Below are 22,477 nucleotides of genomic sequence, written 5' to 3' on the forward strand. Positions count from 1 at the left end.
ATAATGCATGCTCTATTTGAAAAACAAGTGATTTAATTTAATTAGCCTTCATCTCCGTAACAGCAGTTTTATAATTCATGGCAACAGACTATTGTTAGCTTCTTATAAAATGCTATATTCATCAAGTTTCTTAGGGACAAGAGAGTGTGCACAAGCAAAAAAAAAAAAAAAAAAAAAAACAAGCCCAAGACTCAAACAAGATGCGATACTTGTGCATACAAATCATATAAGAAAAACTATGTTAGCACCACAGTTTTCAAACCAGACCCCATGGCAAATAGTCCTTTCCCCCAGGAGTTGCTCAGCAATCCCTCCCTACAAGCACAGATACACATGCTCACTGGCTCTGCAGTGGTCCCCGTACCACAGAGACCTGGGATTCTTCCAGCACCACCTCAGGATTTAATTCCATCTTGCCTCCTTTATTGGCACATAGGATAAGGAAAGAATAAGCCAGCATGGGAGGCCCAGAGGATGCCACCTTATAAATTGTAGATGGAGAAAATGTGCTTGGTTTGTTCCTAATGTGCAGGTATTTGACTATTATAGAATCTTAGAGTTGTAGTGGGAGATTATATATGTCATATATCAATAATATTGATATCAATCATATATCAATAATCAATAATACATATTCTATACAGATATATATTTATATAAATATAAATATAAAAATATATATATAATCTTACCTTTAGCTGCTATAACAAAAATACCGAAGATTGGGTGGCTTAAACAGCAAACATTGATTTTTTCACAGTTCTAGATGCTGGGAGGTCCGAGATCAGGTTGCCAGCATGGTTAGGTTCTGGTGAGGACCTCTTCTTGTTTATCTTGTTGTATCCTTCAGATGGAGAAGAGGGAGGAAGGAAGGGAGAAAGAGAGAGAGAAAAAAAGCAAGGTCTGTCTCTTAAAGGGCACTAATCCTATCATGAGGGTTCCACCTTCATGAACTTATTACCTCCCAGAAGACCCACCTGTAAATACATCACGCTGGGGTTAAGATGTCAACCTCTGAATTTGGGGGCGGGGGAGACACGAGCATGTAGCCCATAGCAGAGGGTAGAGCCAGGGTAAGTTCTCTGGCAGATAGTTTTGTAACCAGTCCTGCACCTGGGTGCATGGATCTTTGAACAGCAATTCCACTTCAGGAAATTTATCCCGATACTGCAAAAAGATAAATACTGAAAGGCAGTGTATTCAAGGATAACTATTACAGCATTAGGATAGTAAAAAGAAGATTAACTTTTACCTCCAGCAATGGCCTATCATTCAGTTAGTGATATTACTCAATTAGTGATGATTTTTTGGAAAGATGTTAGGCAGATGATGGAACAACTCGTATAGTAGGATCCCGTCTTCACTGCAGTGTTCATATACATGCATATGGGCACTGTTTGGAGGGAGACCTAGCGAGGTAGTAATACTGGTTATCTTTGAATAGTGGGATGGTCATTGTAATGTTTTTCTTGATTATCTGTATTTTGAAAATTTTCTAGCATGGATAGGTGTGACTTTTTTTTTTTTTAAAGATTTTATTTATTTGTTTGACAGAGAGAGATAGCAAGAGAGGAAAAACAAGCAGGGGGAGTGGGAGAAGGAGAAGCAGGCTTCCCGCTGAGTAGAGAGCCCAATGCAGGCTCTATCCCAGGACCCTGAGATCATGACCTGAGCCGAAGGCAGACGCTTAACGACTGAGCCACCCAGGTGCCCCAGTACGACTTTTTAATAAGAAAACAAGATATATTATTATAGGAAACAAAATGACTGCTTCCATGCCAAGTTTCGGAGTTCATGTCTTTTGAAGAAAACATATTTGTTTTTCATTGCAGTTAGTTTTCCATTGTCCCAGTTTGAGATTAGAACTGATTATTAGCGGTATTTACTGTTTATTGTTAGAAGTGCCCATTAGGGGTCGCCTGGGTGGCTCAGTGGGTTAAGCCTCGCCTTGGGCTCCGGTCATGATCCCAGGGTCCTGGGATCGAGCCCCGCATGGGGCTCTCTGCTTGGCGGCGAGCCTGTTTCCCTCTCTCTCTCTGCCTGCCTCTCTGCCTACTTGTGATCTCTGTCTGTCAAAAATAAATAAAATCTTAAAAAAAAAAAAAAAAAAGAAGTTCCCATTAGGGCCGTTTCAAAGAGGCAAATGGCAATATATAGGTATTTTTCACTTTCATCCCTGCCCTTAAAAACCTAGTAGCTGTAAGCACCAGCAATCCAGTTCAGAGCAAAGTCTTTGAAGGGCTTCATAAAAACATGGGAAGAAATGGGAGTTAGGGTCATGTCTGGAGTTTCCTGGTTTGTTTTGTGGCTGTTGTTTTTTGCCTTGTACCCATCTAGAGAAAGGAGGGAAAATCTTTTTTTTTTAAGTTACAGAGTAATACATGATGATTCCTTCAGCAAATATTTGAATGTCTAGCATATATATCAGATATTGTTCTTGGTTAGGGGGGTAGGTGCCCAATGAACAAAACAGACAAAAATCTTTGCCCTCATAGAGCTTACCTTCTCGTTGAGATAGACGGATGAGGAACAAAGGAAAATAGAAGTATTTGATGTGTCAGATGGCAGGCCAGGCGGGGGAGTGGGCATGGATGTGTGTGCCTCAGTGTGTTCTAGTGGGCGGGAATGGGGGTTGTTCTTTGACTCATGGATAAGATGACTTGTGAGCATAGATCTGAGTATAAGAGAGAGTGAGCCATGCAGGGTTCTGGAGCCCGGCCGGGAGGCAATAGTCAGCCGTGAGGTGCTTGGCACACTTGACAACCAACGAGGCCAGAATGCAGCTTTATATTCCTTGTAAATGAAAAGGTCATTGTGGGTAACTTTAACTAATTTTAACTGTTGTATAGAGTATGCATATTTTTATCTTTTTTATTTTTTATTTTCCTTTTTAAAGATTTTATTTATTTATTTGTCAGAGAGAGAGAGGAGTGAGAGTGAGCACAAGCAGACAGAGTGGCAGGCAGAGGCAGAGGGAGAAGCAGCCTCCCTGCCGAGCAAGGAACGCGATGTGGGACTCCATCCCACGATGCTGGGATCATGACCTGAGCCAAAGGCAGCCGCTTAACCAACTGAGCCACTCAGGCGTCCCTAGTACACATATTTTTAAAGCTTTTGATAAGTTTAGCCAAGTAGTGTATATGTGTATATATGTGTAACTTTTCATATGTTAATTAGCTATTTGTATTTCTTATGTGTAACACACACTCACACACACCCAAATACCTGGTTTTGCTCACTATTTTTCTTTTGTGATTTTTTTTATTGAATTGTGAACACTCATTATACATATTAAGAATATGAAATTCCAGCCTGTTTTATATGCTGCCAGGAGTTTTTCCTAGGTCATTCATCATCTCTTGGTTTTCTTTACAGTGATTTCTGACCAGTGCATTTTATGCAGGTGGATCTGTCAATCTTCCCTAGTGGTTTCTGTCTTTGGGGTTATGTGTAGAAAGATCCAGAACATTTATTGAGTGTCGTTGTGCCATGGACTTGTGCACCCTTCCTCTGCCCCCACATCTAGTCAACCTAGTAAGCCCAAGATACGTCCAGCCCTAGAGGACCTCACCTAGAAGAAAGGGCACAGCCCAGGGAAATGTGTGAAGTTTGTCCCTCCCTTAGAACTCTTGGCTAATGTTAGCTAACTGCAGGAACATTCCTTGGCAGTAAAGAGAGCTGATTATAATTCCCAAAGATTTGGGTTACCATGTGCATGTTACGGGGTTATACTCTTCAGTGCCCAGAACCAGGTATGATTTTCATCCTTACTGCTTTATTTCCCTGGAAAATAGTCCTCCATTTTAGCAGCATTAACTAGGATTTTAAAATTATAGTTTAATTTTGTCCTGAAGAAATATTTTTTTTAAAAAATTATTTCAAGGGGCCCCTGGGTGGCTCAGTCAGTTGAGTGACCAACTCTTCATTTTGGCTCAGGTCATGATCTCAGGGTCCTGGGATCCCGCCCCACATTGGGCTCCACTGGGAGTCTGCTTGGGATTCTCCTTCTGCCCCTCTTGTGCTTGCACTCACGCTCTCTCTCTGTCAAATAAGTCTTTAAAAAAGAAATATTTCAAGAGATGGCAAAAGCACAAAAAAGCACCACCCTTGCAGTCCTTGTTCCCACCTTGTTTCTGCACATCTTGGAAAAGCATGGAAAACTCAGTTGCCTTGCCTTTTATTTGCCCCAGGTAACTGTTGAAAGGTCTGACCTGTCCATCTTAGAGTAGCACAGTAGTGGTTAGTCCTGGAGAACCCTGTAAGCCCGAGAGCCCAGGTCTGATTTCTGAAGCAGCAAGTGCAAACAGTTCTTCAAGTGATGTTCACTGTCAGCGGCCTAGACTCCTTTCAGCAGGTTCTCTCTGGGAGGGAGGCAGTGTGCACGTCTTTGACTGCCAGTCTGTCTGGTTCTCCTGCTGGTGTGTAAATTAAGTGAGATCAGTGTTGCAAAGAATTTGGGAATGAAGAGTTAGGGAAGAACAAACTTGTGACGAAGCCTAACCGAAACCTTAAGAGACTTTTATTGCTGTGAGTAACAGACCAAGGGGGGAATGTTGGATCCCTTCTGCTTCTCTGCCCCACCCCTTGCGCCCACTTTAACTCTGAGTTTTACCTCAAATGTCACTTATTAGAGAAAGGATTCCCTGTCCTCATGACACTGAATCAGGTGCCCGTATGGTGCAGCTTAGTCCTTTAGTTTCCTTAAAACCTTCATCCGTGTAATATTTGACGTTTATTTATATGAGCAAAACATTTATGGCTCCCACCTTTGTGAAACTTGCAGTTTATTTGAGAGGTGAGAGACACGTTAATAATGTATATGTTATATATTATCTGACTCTGATCATTAATGGGTTAATTGAAAGATAAGTCAAGAAAACATTTTTGGATGAAACAATCTATTTTGACTTAAGATGTATAAATGTTCGTTCATTTGCTAATCTCATGGGAAGGCTTTTGCTTGGTGTATGAGATTGTCTGCTGGGTTCCCTTGAGTGTTTTCTTGTATAAACTGCACTCAGTGTACACCCTATGATTTTCAGTGGAATGAGAACTTTGATACTTTGGAACAATGTGAATGCAGAATTCTTCTCGATTTTTAATTCTTTTTCTCCCACCACCCCGTCCTTTCACACTGGTTTTGCCTGTGTCTGTTTCGACAGCACCGTCCCCAGTGATTTGTATTCATTCTTCTCTACAGCAGCTATGCTTTTTTGTTGGTATGCGGAGGAGGGAGGCAGCTGTCTCTGAAAAGAGCTCATGGGGGCCAAGACAGGGTCAGGCAACCAGCTGCTTCTGCAGGTCTCCAAATTTCCGCCATCAGTGCACGTTGCTTTGGCTCTGTCCACCTAGGAGGTGGGCCCCGAGTGAGAGGACTGTGGAGAACATAAGCCCCAGCGCCTGGGTCACAGTGCCAGGCTTCTATCCAAATGCTCACACAGCTGCTCTGTAACATTTCCCAGAAGTCTCTTTGGTCCAACGAGATCTGTGTTTATTTTTTATAGTTAAAGTCATTTCTTTCTTTTTAATATTTTATTTATTTGTGAGAGAGCAAGAGAGAGAGAGAGAGCACAAGCAGGGGAGCGGCAGGCAGAGGGAGAAGCTCCCCACTGAGCAAAGAGCCCGATGTGGGACTTGATCCCAGGACCCTGAGAACATGACCTGAAGTGGAGGCAGACTCTTAACTGACCGAACCACCGATGGGCCCCAGTTAAAGTCATTTCTTTGTTTTTAGGATAGAGGGTTAAAATATAAGATGTCTACTAGCTGTGCTTTCTTTTTCACATTCATGGTCATTCAGATACCCAGATGTCTCTTGGAGCATATGACTGGGGAGGCATTTTCTTTTTTTAAGAGGGAACAGAGCACTACCTGGGGCGTCACTGAGCTCAGGTCCCAGAGTACTGGGCCTGTGGCTGCTGGGCACCCCACTGTGTCACACACTGCCCCCTTCCCCACCTCCCCTGTGCTCCCTGCGGTGTGTACTGTGGGCTGCCTTCTGGTGTACTACAGGCCGGGGGCCTGGAACCTGTCTCCCTTGACCCTTGTGATCTTAATATCTAACGGGAAAGCCATTTCCTAGAAGAATAGCAATTGGTTTGATGTTCTGCTTGACACATGAGGATGGAGAATGGCATCTTCCTTTCTCTGTTCCCCTTTTGGGTACAAGTGCAGAACTCTCTTATTGCAGCAGGACCAGGAAGAACAGAGAATATTCCTCGGGAATTAGCTGCTCAGTCTGCAAAATCATGCTGTGTTTGCAGCTTATTTATTTATAGGTCAGTGTCTCCCATGAGATTATGAGCTCCTCGAGGGCAGAGAATGAAAGGGTGGCTTAAAGCTAGGTCTTTAGAGTCAGATGACCTGATTTCAAATTCTGTCTTTGCCATTACCAGCTCTTCTGACCACAGGCACGTTATTTAAATTATTTATGCTTCAGTTTTCTCATTTGCACAAGGGGGATAATAATAACAACATTTTCTTCCTAAGGTGGTTGTGCAGATTTTATTTATTTATTTATTTTAATGTAGGCTCCACGCCCATTGTGGAGCCCAACACGAGGCTTGAACTCACAACCCTGAGATCAAGACCTGAGCTGAGATCATGAGTTGGATGCTTAACTGGCTGAGCCGCCCAGGCACCCCATGTTGTGCGGGTTTTTTAAAGACACAGCATAGAAAACACTCAGCGTAGTGCCTCGTTTGTAACAAGTGATCAAAAATATTACCTGTGATCCTGCTGTTCACAATAATTCTGGTGCTGTTAGCACCTTGCAAGTTGCTGTCAATATTTGCTGAATGAATATATTCAGGAAGTAGGGTTCAGAAGCCTCACTAGAGACTAGAGACATTTGAACACCAGGTTGACTGGGAAGCATACAAAAGTGGGTCTGATCACAGATAGAGTGCCTGTCCGTGCTAATAAAGTTAACAAAGAACATTTCTTGAGCAGGGACCATCCTAGGAGAGCAGTTCATTGAGTTACCTGGGGTTATTATGTTAAATTCTGCTGGATCGGTCTCATTTATTTCTATTATTAGAATAACTACGGAGCTAGCATTAGCGGACCGAACGTGTTGGTGACGGATGGGGGCAGCAAGTGATCGGTGCTTTATGCAAAAACCGGGATTTTGCTTTTTTGGAAGAATGCATGATTCTAAACTGTACTGAGAAAAGCAGTGTTGGGTGTGGCCACAATTGAATCAAAGAAATGCACCCTTCAGAGGTCCTTAGAGATTCCAGGTTAATGGTGGAAAGCGTCAGCATGTGGGCACCCAGCTTGAGGCCTAGCATTTGATTTTTAGAATTCTGTCCTTTGACACTTTCTTCCTTTTGTTGTGGTTCCATGGAGCTGTTTGGTATATTGCCTAGGTAAATAGTCTTTTTACATTCTTAATACTTTGGCATGAGTTCAAAGCCTCTAGCTTCTTAAAATCCAAAGAATAATGTTCACTGCCCCTTAAAAAAAAAAAAAATCAGATCTATTCTCTCTCCCAAACTGCCGGAAGCCATCTTCTATCTCCAGCTTGTCTGTGTCCTGTTGGGGGCTGGAAAGCAGATGCGGTAGCTGGGTAGCTCTGTCAGCCTCCCTCACTCGCAGGGGACACGGATGGGTCACACTTCCCAGGTTGCCCAGCGATGTTAAGACAAGGACCGTTGTCATATTTGGTGCATCCGAAGGGTCATGCCTTGCAACTAGGTCTTTCGGACAGGAAGTGACAGAAATCTGACGGCCTCTTTCCCTCTTCCCAGATCTGATGTTTGGACGTGGCTTCCTGCTTCCGTGTTGTTTGTGGGTATAATCTATGCTGGTTCCAGGGCACTATCCAAACTGGTAAGTGTTAGAGACTTTTTAGAGAGACAGTTTCTCTTTCCTCCTTCCCTTTGCTTTTTAACTTTTTGCAGCTTGGATCAATAGGGGACAAAACAGCTTTCATAATTGTACATCTAGATTGGAGAACAGTGTGGGGCCTTTTACCCCTCTCCCTGAATTGAGGATGACCAGATAACAGGCTTGGGCCAACTTGTTTTATAAGACAAGGAGGTGTAGATGGAGACACAGGGAGAGAGAAGGTGATTTTGATGGAGCCTGACACAGGGCCAGCCCGCTCTGCCTTGATGCAGGCTGTCCTCAGGAGCAGGGAGAGTGGGCTCAGCCTGCTCCCTGCTTCTGAGGAACTGTAACCCTGCCCACTGGTGACGTGGACTGGAGAGAGCTGGGCTCAGTAGCCCTGTACATGCCTGGCACGGCGTTGGTACCCAGTCCATGGGGACACTATTAAAACAACTGTCCACCTGTTCTCCCACCTCAGCTGCCCAGGTTTGAGCTCCTCAAGGGAGGGAACTGTAAAGAATCAACTTCTTCCAGGGCACCTGGGTGGCTCAGTAGGTTAAGCCTCTGCCTTCAGCTCAGGTCATGATCTCAGGGTCCTGGGATCGAGTCCCACATCAGGCTCTCTGCTCAGCGGGGAGCCTGCTTCCCCCTCTCTCTCTCTGCCTGTCTCTCTGCCTACTTATGATCTCTCTCTGTCAAATAAATAAATAAAATTTTAAAAAAAAGAATAAACTTCTTCCAGTTACCTTATATGAAAATACAAAAATTGGGTTATTTTTTCTATCAAAAGAGAATCTGTTGATACTGCCATTGACCAGAGACTCAGAATGAGGTTTAAAAGCCGGTAATGCCTCTTTCTGTCTTGTACCCTGACTGCTCATACTGTCTTTATCAGAAAATGACTGGGTTCTGACTTTTGGAAAAATGCAAAATTTGTGCAATAGTCTTTTTATGCAAAGTCTGTTGTTATGTTGGACCCTTAGGTCTCATATATGGAAACATTAAAACAAACACCAAATCCGCCTACCTGCACAACAGTATTATTGTTAGGACAACCCCGAAGTTTGCAAAATAGTGGTTAACGAGTGACTAGTGGTGATTAAATCATAATTTTTCTTTTGTGATTCATAAGCTTGAGTCATCGGATGATGTATCCCATGGGGGGGAAACGTCCTGGGTGGGCCCCAGAAATGACCCACGGCACATAACTGTGCTCAGCCCAGAGCCAGAGGCCTGGGCTGCCCCTTCTTTTCTGTCCACTTCCCTGTCTGCGGCCTCGCTTTACACCCTCTAGCCTGCAGAGGGCGCACCCCCTCGTAGAGCAGAACACAGGTGTTGATAAAAACAATGCGTTTTTTCAAAGTTTTAATTTAAATCCCACTTAGTTAACATCCAGAGTAGTAGTAGTTTCAGGTGAAGAATTTAGTGATTCAGCACTTCATACAACAGCCTGGTGCTCGTCACAACAGATGCGCTACTTAATCCCCATCACCAATATAACCCGTCCCCCCAGGCTCCTCCCCTCGGGTAAGCAGCAGTGCCTTCTTTATAGTGAAGAGTGTTTCTTGGTTTGCCTCTCTTCTTTTCACCCGCTATGTTCGTTCACTTGAAAAACAATGTGTTCTTGTTCAAAGGCTTTGAATATGGGATCTGAGAGTTACAGATGCCAGAATTTTGAAGTTTGAATAACTATTGTTGTGCTAATAATAACAGTATTTTTTGTTTGTACAGTGCTTTTTTGTATGTTTCCATAGTGATTTCCTCTGTACCTTTTTATGTGATTCTCAGTCACCTGACAGGCAGCGGAAGAGGCAGACGCTAATCACCTGACAGAGGAAGAACTCAGGTGTGGAAAGTCTTGGTAACCTGCCTCTAGCCCCAGCTTGTGGCAGCTCCCCTGACTCCAGACCTTTTGCCTTTTCAGATTTGTCTCTTTAGGGCCAGCGTATGTGGATTTTAGAATAGCCCATGGTAGAGCAGTCAGGCGTAACTTTAGACTCTTTTAGTTACAAGTTATAGAAAGCTCATAAACTATTCTAAGCAAAAAGGAAATGAACTGGTTCCTAGAATTGAAAAGCTGTAAACCAGGCAAGGCTTGATCCAGGGGGTCCAGTGACGCTCTCAGAACCCAGTTTTGTCTCTCTTTCTTTCTTTCTTTTTTTTTTTTTTAAAGATTTTATTTATTTATTTGAGAGAGAGACAGTGAGAGAGAACATGAGAGGCGAGAAGGTCAGAGGGAGAAGCAGACTCCCCATAGAGCTGGGATCCCGATGCAGGACTCGATCCCAGGACTCCAGGACCGTGACCTGAGCCGAAGGCAGTTGCTCAACCAACTGAGCCACCCAGGCGCCCTGTCTCTCTGTCTTTCAGTTCTGCGCTATCTTTGCTCCATTCCGCACCCAGGCTCTCCCCTCACGGGTGTTGTTGACTCTAGGCTCACATCCTCACAACATGAAGTCTGACGGCAGGAGACTCTTCTCGTAGCTCTTGCAGGAATCTCAGGATTCACTCTGAACACATCAGTCCTTCCCAGGTCTGAAAGCTCACCAGGAAGATGGAATTATGCTGATTGGTCGGCTCTGGATCCCTGTGTTCCTGGACCACTCACTGTGGCTTCAGAGACTCACAGCACTGTTTGGCCAGCCCTGCTCGACAGGGTCCTGCCTGGATCCCATAGCCTGAGAGTGGGGCTGGCAGATCCTTGATATCAGGATGCTTCACCAAAAAAGGGATTAGGATACTAGGTGGCCTAAAATCCCTCAGAAGTCCATTGTAAAGGTCCGTCCAGTACATTGTCGGGCAGATGGGATGTTCTGTAACCAAGAACTATGCTTCTTGAAATGTGATGCACTCATGGTGTCAGTCTGGGAGCTCTGTTAGCTGTCCGTAAGGAGATTGTGCCAGAATGTACATCAGCTTTGGCACTAAACACACTATGTAGTTGAGCTGACATTTTTTTTTTTCATAGCCAGACTTTTTGAAGAAGGAAGCAGCAGCGCACTGATTTACCTTTTGGCTCAAGCTCCTTATTTTGGGGGAGGACTGGTACCATCAGTGACCCTGGCCTAAGGCACAGCCCTCTTTAAAGGGTGAGAAGAAGGGCACCTGGGTGGCTCAGTTGGTTAAGCGACTGCCTTTGGCCTAGGTCACGATCCTTGAATCCGGGATCAAGTCACGTGTCGGGCTCCCAGCTCCACGGGGTGTCTGCTTCTCCCTCTGACCCTCTCCCCTCTCATGCTCTCTCTCAAATAAATAAAGAAAATCTTTAAAAAAAAAAAAAAAAAGGTGAGAAGAAGCTGCTGCAATTCTAACTCTTTGAGCAAAGGGAAAACAACCCAAACCCCAATATACCCAATTAGAGTGGGAGGAGTACAGAAAAGAGGTAGTCATTGTTTTTGAGTGAAATAACAGCCCAGCATCTTTCCTTTGTTTTCTGAGTTTTTTGTTTTTATATAGTTGCTTACAAATTTATAGAGTGGGTTAAACACAAGGCACTCATACAGCTTGTGTTAGATAAAAAACAGGCATCAATATGCCGGTGCAATCTGTCAGTTTAATGAATCTACAAGGAATTGGAGGAAAGTGCTCCGTTAAAGGCCGTGGGTGTATTGTTATGCAGAACACTTTCTCGGGAGTTCTGCTCCATAAAGCCCTCCTTTATCTGACAAGATTTTGAAGCTTTCTTCTGATGTGCAACTCCTAAGAGGAAACAGGTTTAACTCTGGAAAGACACAGCAGGGAAAATTCTTTACTGATTTTTCCGTCTCACAACCGAATGGCATACGAGTTAAGGGAAGGGGCCTAGTCTTGGGGCTATCCATTCAGGAGATATTTATCAGGGATCTACTGTGTGCCAGGTGCTTAACGACAAATAAGAGATGCTTCCTGACCTTGAGGTGTTAGTATGTCCCGGGCACTTTCCATCGCTCCTCTTCATGATGTATGAAGTCAGACTTCATCACTTCCCCTTACAGATGAGAAAACTGAGATCCAAATTATTTGGCAAAGGTCAACAGCACATAAATGTTAAAACGGAGGTGCCAACCCAAGCCTGTCCAATTGCAACCGTTCATTTCCAAAAGTTACCCTCTTCTCCCTCCAAATCATATCCACTGGGGGAGGTCAGCCCATGAGGACTGGGCTGGGGGGAGTGAAGAGGAACCGTGTATTGGCTGTCCCTTCTACTTGGGCTCATTTGGGTCGGCTTCTCCAGCCGTCCTATGCTAAAAAAGGTCCCAGTGATTGATGGCTCTGATGACATGAGTGTCAGTCTTCGGAGGGTCAGTATGACCTCGACCAGTCATTAACACTCTTGTTGTAATTTCCCAGTCAAAGCCAGGTCAGCTAGACAGGATTGCCTCAAAGCCTGTGCTGGTGAGTGTTTTTTAGAACAGATGTGCAAAGTCAGACATTAGTGAGGTTGCCAGCGGGAGGCCATCCTGGTGGTGGTGATCCGGCAGTTTGAACCGTGTCATTTTCTTGCTTCAGAGAAGCCAGGGTCCGTAGTGCAGGACTCAGCAAATCTGAGTTAAGACATCTTGACAGGACTGCTCTTAGTTCTCACCCAGCCCTTTGATCTTGGTCCTTCCCTAACTGTTGTCAAGGTTTGCCTTCCATGAGCACGAGGCTCGCCCCACGCATCGTGATGGAGATGGGCTGGGGTGTTGGTGAGGAAACACACACAGATAATAAACCCAGATATGGAGCAAATCAGTTAAGCAAACTGGAGCCCGTGCGTCCCCGCTGCATTTGTTTGGCTCGAAAATTACATGAAGGAACTTGGATCTGCAAAGGAAAAGAATGTCACTGTCGATGTAAAATGGAGTCTTCTGCTAACGTTCGCTGGTACTGCTCATTTGAGGCAGCTCTCCTTCGCTTTCCTGTTGTTTTCTTCCCAGACTCACCAGAGTCCGTTTGCAAGGATTACTTTTTAAGGGGTAGGCTCAGTGGCAAAATAGTAAATGCTCCATCTGGATTTCAGTTATCTTCTTGCTCCATCTAAAGGAGATGGTCTCAGGGTGCCCGGGTGGTTTAGTCAGTTAAGTATCTGACTCTTGATTTTGGCTCAGGTCATGATCTCAGGGTCGTGAGACTGAGGTTCCTCAGTGGAGAGTTCTCTTGGGATTCTCTCCCTCAGCCACCCCCCCGCCCCCGCTCTCTCTCTTTCTCTTAAATAAATAAATAAATAAATAAAATTTTAAAGATGATGTTTTCCGTAACCTATATTAAATCACTTACTAAAACAGGGCTCCGAGGGGGGAAACTTAGATTTGGCAATGATTTCTCAGGTATAGCACCAAAGACACAGGCAACAAAAGAAAAAATAGACACATTGGACTTCGTCAAAATTAAAAACTTTGGTGCGTCAAAGGCCACTGTCAGCGGAGTTAAAAAGGCAACGCACTGAATGGAAGAAAGTATTTGCAAATCATCTGCCAAGGGATGTGGAAATAAAATTTTAGGCCGAAGGTGGAGCTCCTCCTTTCTGGGGTGCTAAGTCAGCAAAGCAGACTTCAGCATTCCTGGAAATGCTCCGCTTGACCGGAAACACAATACATCCAAACAACCAGTCCCCAAAACGCCAAGGCAGCTCTGGGTTTTATACCTCCTTGTTCCCTGATCGTCCTAAATAAAGTAGATGCCCCATCCCAGCCATTCATGGCATTTCCCCGTTGCCACTTCTCATGCTTCATAAAGCTCATTCTTTCCCAGCCCCCCTTGGGAAGAGGGCTCCACTTGTTCTGAGGTGCCATACTCCCCTAATTCAAGGATTGTTTTCCCTTGAATGAGGGACATCAGACTTATTACTAAATTGTTTTAGTTCTGTCATTTGACAGGGATTACTATCCAGAATATAGAGAAGTCCTCAACTCACCAATGAAAACCAACCCAGTTCAAAAATGGCCAAAGGACTTAAATAGACATTTTCCCAGAGAAGATGTACAGATGGCTAATAAGCCCAGGAAAAGATGCTTAGCGTCATTAATCATTAGGGAAATGCAAATCAAAACGATAATGAGGTACTACTTCACACCCATTAGGATGGCTGTCGTCAAAAACCCAGAAAATAACCGGTGTTGGGAAAGATGTGGAGAAAGTGGAACCCTTGGGCACTGCTGGGAATGTACACTGGCACAGCTGCTCAGGAAAACACGAGGATGGTCCTCAAAAAATTAAAAATGGACTTATTCTATGATCCAGCAATTTCACTTCTGAGTTCATACTCTAAAAAATTGAAAGCAGGGAGTTGAACAGGTATTTGTACCCCCGTGTTAATGGCAGCATTATTTACAATAGCCAAAAGCTGGAAGCAACCCAAGTGACCACGGATGTGGGAACGATGCGGACCGTGGAATACTATTTAACCTTAAGAAGGAAGGAGATTCTGACCCATGTAACACTGCGGATGAACTTCGAGGACATTATGTGAAATGAAACGAGCCAGTCACGACAGGACAAATACTAAATGATCCCTCTTCTGAGGTGCTTAGAATGGTCACATCGTAGAGACCAAAAGTAGAATGGTGCTTGCCCAGGAGGGAGGAGAGAATGAGGGGTTACTATTTAATGGGGACAGAGTTTGAGTTTTACAAGTTGAAAGAGTTCTGGAGCTAGAGAGCGGTGATGATTGCACAGCACTGTGAATGTACTTAATACCCCTGAACCCTGTACCCCAAAATGCTGAAAATAGTACATTTTATGTGTAAATTTTACCTCAGTTTAAAGGATTATATGAAGAGGAGGGGATGATAGCAGGTTCTCACTTGCTTTGCTCAGAATTCCTTTGGGTGCCATAGGATGTGCACATTTGGCTTAACTCGTTCAGTTCTATGCACTCGGGTAAAAAGTATGAGAAAAATAACAATTCACTGAGAGCAGGCGAGTCTGCCCTCTGTTCTGGCCTGTACGTTTGTGCCCCCAAGTGAATGAGCTGGAACACGCTGCCATCCCTTCAGCCTTTTCTTACCCCCAGGCATCTCACCAAGGTGGAAGAATCCTTGGTAATTTACGATGTCGTTTCTTTCTTTCTTTTTTATAGATTTTATTTATTTATTTGACAGAGATCTCAAGTAGGCAGAAAGGCAGGCAGAGAGAGAGAGGAGGAAGCAGGCTACCTGCTGAGTAGAGAGCCCGATGTGGGGCTCGATCCCAGGACTTTAACCCACTAAGCAGGGGCTTTAACTCACTGAGCCACCCAGGTGCCCCACGATGTAAATTTCTTGCACGGTAAAGGCCCATCAGACACAGACCAGCTACTTGAGGTGATGAACAAATGACGACAGAGATGGCCTCCAAACTCATACAGGAGATAGACTGCCAGGAGGGGAGGCTGGTCCTCTGCGCTCAGGGGCTTTGCCTTTAGACAGTCCTAAGATTAATGTAAATAAACACTTAAATTTAACTCACACAAGTAAACTTAGAATATATTCATGGATACGTAGGTGTACTTATTTGAATACCTCACCATCCTCCAAAAAGGATGGGTGGTGACTTGAAAAATTAAAATAAGATAGACATTTTTTTTATGTAGACCCCACACCCAGCATGGAGCCCAACATAGGGCCTGAACTGCCCTCCACCCCCAAGATCAAGACTTGAGCTGAGATCAAGATGCCGATGCTTGACTGACTGAGCCACCCAGGCACCCCATAATAGATAATTTTTTAAAAGATTTTTTAAATTTATTTGACAGAGAGAGAGAGACACAGTGAGAGAGGGAACACAAGCAGGGGGAACAGGAGAGGGAGAACTCTCCGCCAAGCAGGGAGCTGGATGTGGGGCTTGATCCTGAGCTGAAGGCCTATGCCCAGCGACTGAGCCACCCAGACGTCCCCAAAATAGACATTTTTTAAGAACAGAAATTTACAAGAAATCTAGGTACAGAATAATAGAAGAACTAGATGAGGCCACGGAGAGACTTAGCACATAGAAATTTATGGTGTAATATCCTACAAAATAAATGCAGATGGGGTCTGAATTCAATTTTCAGCGTTCTCTAGCCAAATCATAAAGTTACAAGACTGCTTCTCCCTCTGCCCCTCCCCCTGCTCATGTTCTCTCTGTCTCTCTCAAATAAATAAATGAAATCTTTTTAAAACTAAAAAATAAAAAAGTTCCAAGACTCTCATCAGTGCTTCTAAGAGCGGAGGTCATCGCTACACCTGTCATGCAGAGTGTAACATACAGCAGTGTTGATTCACTGTGTTGTACACCCAAAACTAATGTAACATTGTGTGTCAACAATCTTCAGATTTAAAAAGTTTCAAGAAAAACAAGGGTGAGGTCATTGCTGAAGAAGAGCAAAGCTTCCTTGCTCTCAGGTTCTGAGTCCTCAAAAAAGGTGGGCTGGGCCACTTAGTGAGGCGGGGTCTCTGATAACACCCTTATAAGAAAACACAGTGACTGCCTGGTTTCTTAGAGCATTTCTGGGTGCATGATGAAATAGAAAAGTTCAGTAGGAGCAGTTGTGTGGGGCTAAAACAGATACCCTGCTTATCTGGCTCCCTTTGCAGACTGCCCTCAGGCAACCCTCCGGGAACCTCGTTTCCTGTGGCATGCTTCTGATAAAAATTGGGTAGCCAACGACTCCCTGCCTGGAGTGCAGTTATTCTGCTTGTAGATTAAGCCCACACCTACATATCTAAAAATCACCCAAAGAGAAGATAGGATTGACATTCTTTTACAAAAATTAAGAAGCCAGTCCCAGGACTCTGCTTGGAAAAGGGTGGGGGCGGGTGTCGGCGTCTGCAGTGACCTATGGCTGTGCCTGTGCACAGGGTCACGATTTTCCATAGAAAACTGTTCTCAGGCCGAACACCTGAACAAATAATAATCAAGGCCTCAGAATTTTCCATTCTGGAAAGCATGGGAATGATGAAAAATTGTAAGTAATAGATGCCAATTTCTCTTCCCAGCCAGAGAAAAATGTCCAATGGGACATGGATAAGATGTTGAATTTTAAGCTAATGGAATCTAAAATTAGTTGCAAACTGTGCCCCTAAGTAACTAAATGATTGGCTTGCAGTGTAGTTGAATTTGATTAATTACATTTTGTAATGATGATATGGGCTTTACAGTAGTTGATCTTGGCCATTTTTCCTGATGAAAGATGGTAGGACCTTTTGTGGTTTAGGGTATACAACATGGAAGAACATACTTACGTTTCTGTTCTCTTTAAGCAGCAAACAAGTATATAGATTTTCTAAAAGTGGTTTTCAGATTTTTAAAAAAAGATTTTATTTATTTATTTGATAGAGATCACAAGTAGGCAGAGAAGCACCCAGAGAGAGAGAGAGGAAGCGAAGCAGACTCCCTGCCAAGCAGAGAGCCCGATGCGGGGCTCGATGTGGGGCTCTATCCCAGGACCCTGGGATCATTACCTGAGCTGAAGGCAGAGGCTCTAACCCACTGATCCACCCAGGCGCCCCTGGTTTTCAGATTATTAAGAGGCAGGTTAAAAAAGAGAACTGAAGTATATTCCTCCATTTTCTCATCTGTATAATGGGAATGTTAATAGTATCTACCTCGTAGAGTTCTTATGACAACTAAGTATGCAGAAGCAGTTAGAATAACAGCTAGCACATAATAAGCACTCAGTATATCTTAGCTATTATTATGGCTAGCCTAACTTCTCAGAACTTTGGTCTGATTTAACATAAGTTCTGCTGAACCTCACTTAGTAAGATAATAAAGGGCAGGTTTTCTTTCTTTCTTTTTTTTTTTTTAAGATTTTATTTATTTATTTGACAGAGAGATCACAAGTAGGCAGAGAGGCAGGCAGAGAGAGAGGGGGAAGCAGGCTCCCTCCTGAGCAGAGAGCCCGATGTGGGGCTCAATCCCAGGACCCTGGAATCACGACCCAAGCCGAAGGCAGAGGCCTCAACCCACTGAGCCACCCAGGTGCCCCATTCTTTCTTTGTTTTTTTGTTTTGTTTTGTTTTTGTTTTTGTTTTTAAAGGGCAGGTTTCCTTAAAGAATCACTCACTCTGGGGTGTCATGAATGGATGGCACAGTTTATAGACAGGGACTTGTACAGAGTTAGAGGCCAAGGAAAATCAGTAATTAAAGTTTGCAAACTGCATTAATCGTTGTTTTTCATAGAACTTTATGGAGGCTGAGATGGTCAGTTGAAGAATGACTGTTTCTAAAGCCTGCTAGCTTCTCAGTAGAAAAATGGCTTAAGAAATCCAGATTTAAATTTGTTAAAGTAGAAATGGAAGGGGCGCCTGGGTGGCTCAGTGGGTTAAGTCTCTGCCTTCGGCTCAGGTCATGATCTCAGGGTCCTGGGATCGAGTACCCCATCGGGCTCTCTGCTCAGCAGGGAGCCTGCTTCCCTCTCTCTCTCTCTGCCTGCCTCTCCATCTACTTGTGATTTCTCTCTGTCAAATAAATAAATAAAATCTTAAAAAAAAAAAGTAGAAATGGAAGCTATCCTTTAAAACCTGTCACAGAGTTTACTCTGAGTTCACCAATTTTAGATCATACCAGGATTCTTACTGGAGGAAGCAGACTGGTGGGATTTAGAACCCACCAGTCCTCCTGGACTTGGTAGACAGTTGTAGGGCTAGAAGGCTGCCCTGGTGGGCTTGCCGTCATTCGGGTATCATAGCACTGAGGTTAGGAGCATGGGGTCTGCGGTTAGAGAAGCCTGCACGGGAGCCCTAAACCGGCCGTGAGCGTTCAGCAAGTTGGCTCGTCTTCACAGCGTTCGTTTCCTTGTCTATAAATCAAGGTACCAGCACCCAGTAACTGCGTTGTTGGAAGGAGATTTAAATAACAGAATGCAATTAAAATAATTAGCACTGTGTCCAACACATTGTTGGTAGCTCTCATTAGTGTACTTGAAAATCAATTCTGTGTGTAGCAATAGATCCTTTTCCAGAATGTGATGAGAGCAGGGCCTGGGGAGATTGAAAAACCTAGTCACAGTTTATTAAAATTCAGAAAATTAGCCTCCTTGAGGTCTAGAGTTAGGGTCTAGAGTTCCTAAATCTCGTTTTCTTACTGGTTTTATAGTCAAGGAGGCAAAAGCATTTTTTAAAAAGATTGTATTTATTTATTTGACAGAGAGGTCACAAGTAGGTAGGCTCCCTGAGAGAGGGGGGAAATCGTGACCTGAGCTGAAGGCAGAGGCTTAACCCACTGAGCTACCCAGGCGCCCCCAAAAGGATTTTTTAAAAGGTTTAATTTTAAATAAATAGCATCCATGTCGCCCTTTTGTATTCATTTTCATGTACACATAATTAGCCCATCCAAGATTTTCTTTTCTATCTTCTAAAGCCAAGAACTGGAAGACCAAGCCCTAAGTTTGCCAAACATAGGGCTAATGCATTGAGCCAGTTAAAAAAAAATCTCTCTTACCATCTTTAAAACGCATAAAAGTTAATTCAGAATATAAAAACTTAAGAGGAATAAAAAGAAGCACAAAAGAACAAATGAAAAATTAGGAAATAATAAAAATAAAGTATTATTTTTTTTAACTTCACTTTAAAAAAAAATTTAATTCCAGTGTGGTCAACATACTGTGTTGCATTTGTTTCTGGTGGACAATATAGTGATTCAGCAGTCTCCTACATCACCTGGTGCTCCTCACAGGTGCACTCCTTAATCCCCATCATCTATCTCCCTTACCCCCTACCCCATTCCCATGTGCCCTCTGGTCAGTTTGTTCTCTGTACTTAAGTGTCTGTTTCTACATTTGTCTCTTATTTTCCCTTTTTTTTGTTTCTTAAATTCTGCATGTGAGCAAAATCATATGGTATTTATTTCTCTGACTGACTTACCTCTCTTAGCATTTTACTCTCTAGCTCCACCCATGTTGTTGAAAATGACAAGATTTCATTCTTTTTGATGGCTGAGTAATATTCCAGTGTGTGTTTGTGTGTGTGTGTGTGTGTGTGTGTGTGTGTGTGTACCATCTCTTCTTTATCTGTTCATCTGTACTTGGACTGCTTCCATAATTTAGATATTATAATTTGGGGTGCATGTGTCTCTTTGAATTAGTGTTTTGGTATTTTGGGGGTAAATACCCAGTAGTGTGATTGCTGGATCATAGAGTAATTCTATTTTTAACTTTTTGAGGAACCTACATACTGTTTACCAGGGTGGCTACACCAGTCTGCATTCCCACCAATGGTGCACGAGGGTTCCTTTTTCTCCATTTCCTTACCAACACCTGTTGTTTCTTGTCTTCTTGAGTTTAGCCATTCTGACAGGTGTGAGGTGAGATCTCATTGTAGTTTTGATTTGCATTTCCCTGATGATGAGTGACGTCGAGCGTCTTTTCATGTGTCTCTTTGCCATCTGTAGATCTTCTTTAGAGAAATGTCTGTTTATGTCTTCTGCCCATTTTTAATTGGATTGTTTAATTGTTGAAGTATGACTTTATTAGTTTTTTAATTTTATAAAGTATAATTTTAAAAGGAAAAAAAACTAGATTGAGTTGCACTTTTAATGAAAGATAAATTAAGAGTAGAAATGTTACAAAGGCAGGAAATAGAAGGCCAGAACTCCAAAAGAAATAAAATAGTGCAAGTTAGAACAAAATACTAAAATAGGGCAGAGCTACAAAGTTATAAGAGTTTTAAAAACAAGGTAAAAATATATCCTCCAAAAAGATAAAGACTAGATCCATCTGGAAGTAGGCGAGCGGCATGATCTTAAGTGGGTTTTCCAAGCTGGAATGATGTCCCTGCTCAGGGTTCTCTGTCGAGGCTGCTGAGGGCAGGCTACCTGTTAATACTGACCACCTTTCACTCAGTGCTCCCGAGCCACTCATCTGGGTGTTTACCTATGTCTATCATTCCTCCCAGGTGCTCTGTGTTGTAGGTATTGTTATCCCCAAACAGAGGAGCAAACTAAGGTTAGCCTAGGCTCGGTTTCACCTATGCTCGGTCTTTTTCTGCCTTTCAGGAAATATTGCTATCATCATCAACAACAGAGACAATAACAAAATCCCATGCCCTTTAATTCTTCTTGCTCACTGGGTTAAGATTAGCCACCAAATTAGGAGAGATAGCCATTCTTAGCAAACAGCCCAGCGATTATAAACACATAGTGGGTGCTCTGTGTACCTTAATAACTGTCCAGAGTGTTAGGTTTTTTTCGTTTTCCCTTCCTCTTTTTTTTTTTTTTGGTGCAAAGTTGATCCTGGTTATTCAAATATTTACCTCAGCTCAGTCTCCTAAATATTCCCTTAATGTGGACACTCGCCATTGTCACTGCCACTACCAAGTTCAGGCCGCCATCTTGTCATTCCTTATATTAGTTTCTTATGATGCCTGTAACAAATGACCACATACCAGGTGGCTTAAAACAGCAGAAACTTACTCTTTCCAGTTGTGGAGGCCAGACATCCGAAATCAGTGTTGTTGTGCCCAAATCAAGGTGTGGGAGCAGGGCCGCTGTACGGTCCAAAGGCTCTGGGGGAGAATCCATGCCTTGGCTCCTGCAGCTTCTGGCAGCTGCTGGCATTTCTTGGCTTGGGACTGCATCACTCCAGTCCCTGGCTCTGTGGTCACAGCGTCTCTCCCTCTGTGTGCGTCAAATCTCTTTCTCTTACAAGAACGTGCGTTCGCATTTAAGGCCTCCCCAGATAACCAAGGGCGAACTCCCCATCTCAAGGTTCCGAACTTAATCACAATTGCAAAGACTCCTTGTTGTTGTCCATTTTCCAGTCTGCCACACCTCTAGACTTTCCCATCCCTTTTGTCCTCTGCTGGGAGCCCAAGTTCCTTTAACCATGCAGACCGAATCCTGTGACTGCCTTGAAACTCTCAGCAGCTCCTTGGCTCTTGACGGCCTGACGACCTCTCTAGGTTCTTCTCCCCAGCTTCCCCCTTCATGTCCCACCATGCAACCCCAACCCCCACGTGTGTTCCTGGAGGAGCGGGTTCACTCCCACCTGGGTGGCCCCTCTCTCTGCCTCTTGTTGAGTGGCTCACTCCAATTGACATTCCATTCTCATTTCTCCAAAGGACTTCGCTTCCTCTCCCCAAGCGGGATTGGTATGCCTTTTGTGTATCCCATGAGAACTCTGACCTTGATAGGGACAGTCTCCTGATCACATATGCACCCTGGGTGTTTCCTGCACCTGGCACAGTGCCTGACACATAGTAGGTGCTTAATAAATAGGCGTTGAGCCTCTTAGCTTGCCAAGAGTAATACTATTAACAGAGAGCCCTAATCTGCGCCAGAGAGTTTTCGCTGGGGAGGATTGTGTATGCAAATGCCAAAAGTTCCCACGGATTGTTATTTTTAAGCAGAAATCAAGTATTATGTAATTATGGGATCAAAGAAAACATTTTCATGCTTATTACATTCTGTTTTCTTTCAGGCCATTCCTGTGTTTCTCACTTTGCATAATGTAGCTGAAGTTATCCTCTGTGGGCACCAGAAGTGTTTTCGGAAAGAGGTAAATGGTAATGCAGAATGCTAGTTTCGCTTCCTTTGCTTTAACTTTCCAAAGATGCACCTTTTCTTAAGGCCCAAATTAGTGTCTACCTTTTCCTGCCATTTGTTTCCTGATGGTGGTCAAGTCTGCTTGGCAGTTGTCCCTCATTTTTGACATCCCTTTGGTTCATCAGATGTATGTGGGGAGCTTGTGGATCTGAGTGTCACTCACTGCGTGGTAGAGCGAGCACCC

General features: G+C 43.7%; 1 protein-coding gene across 1 annotated transcript in view; it reads left to right on the forward strand.

Moving 5' to 3' along the window:
- Window positions 1–22,477, forward strand: part of TMEM241 (transmembrane protein 241) — an 87,997-nt gene that overhangs the window by 17,986 nt on the left and 47,534 nt on the right. Inside the window, 2 exon segments of the mRNA XM_044243278.1 lie at window positions 7,752–7,833; window positions 22,169–22,246. Of these exon segments, the coding sequence (XP_044099213.1) occupies window positions 7,752–7,833; window positions 22,169–22,246 (160 nt within the window).

This window comes from Neovison vison, chromosome 3, assembly GCF_020171115.1.
Source record: "Neovison vison isolate M4711 chromosome 3, ASM_NN_V1, whole genome shotgun sequence".
NCBI classification, from domain to species: domain Eukaryota; kingdom Metazoa; phylum Chordata; class Mammalia; order Carnivora; family Mustelidae; genus Neogale; species Neogale vison.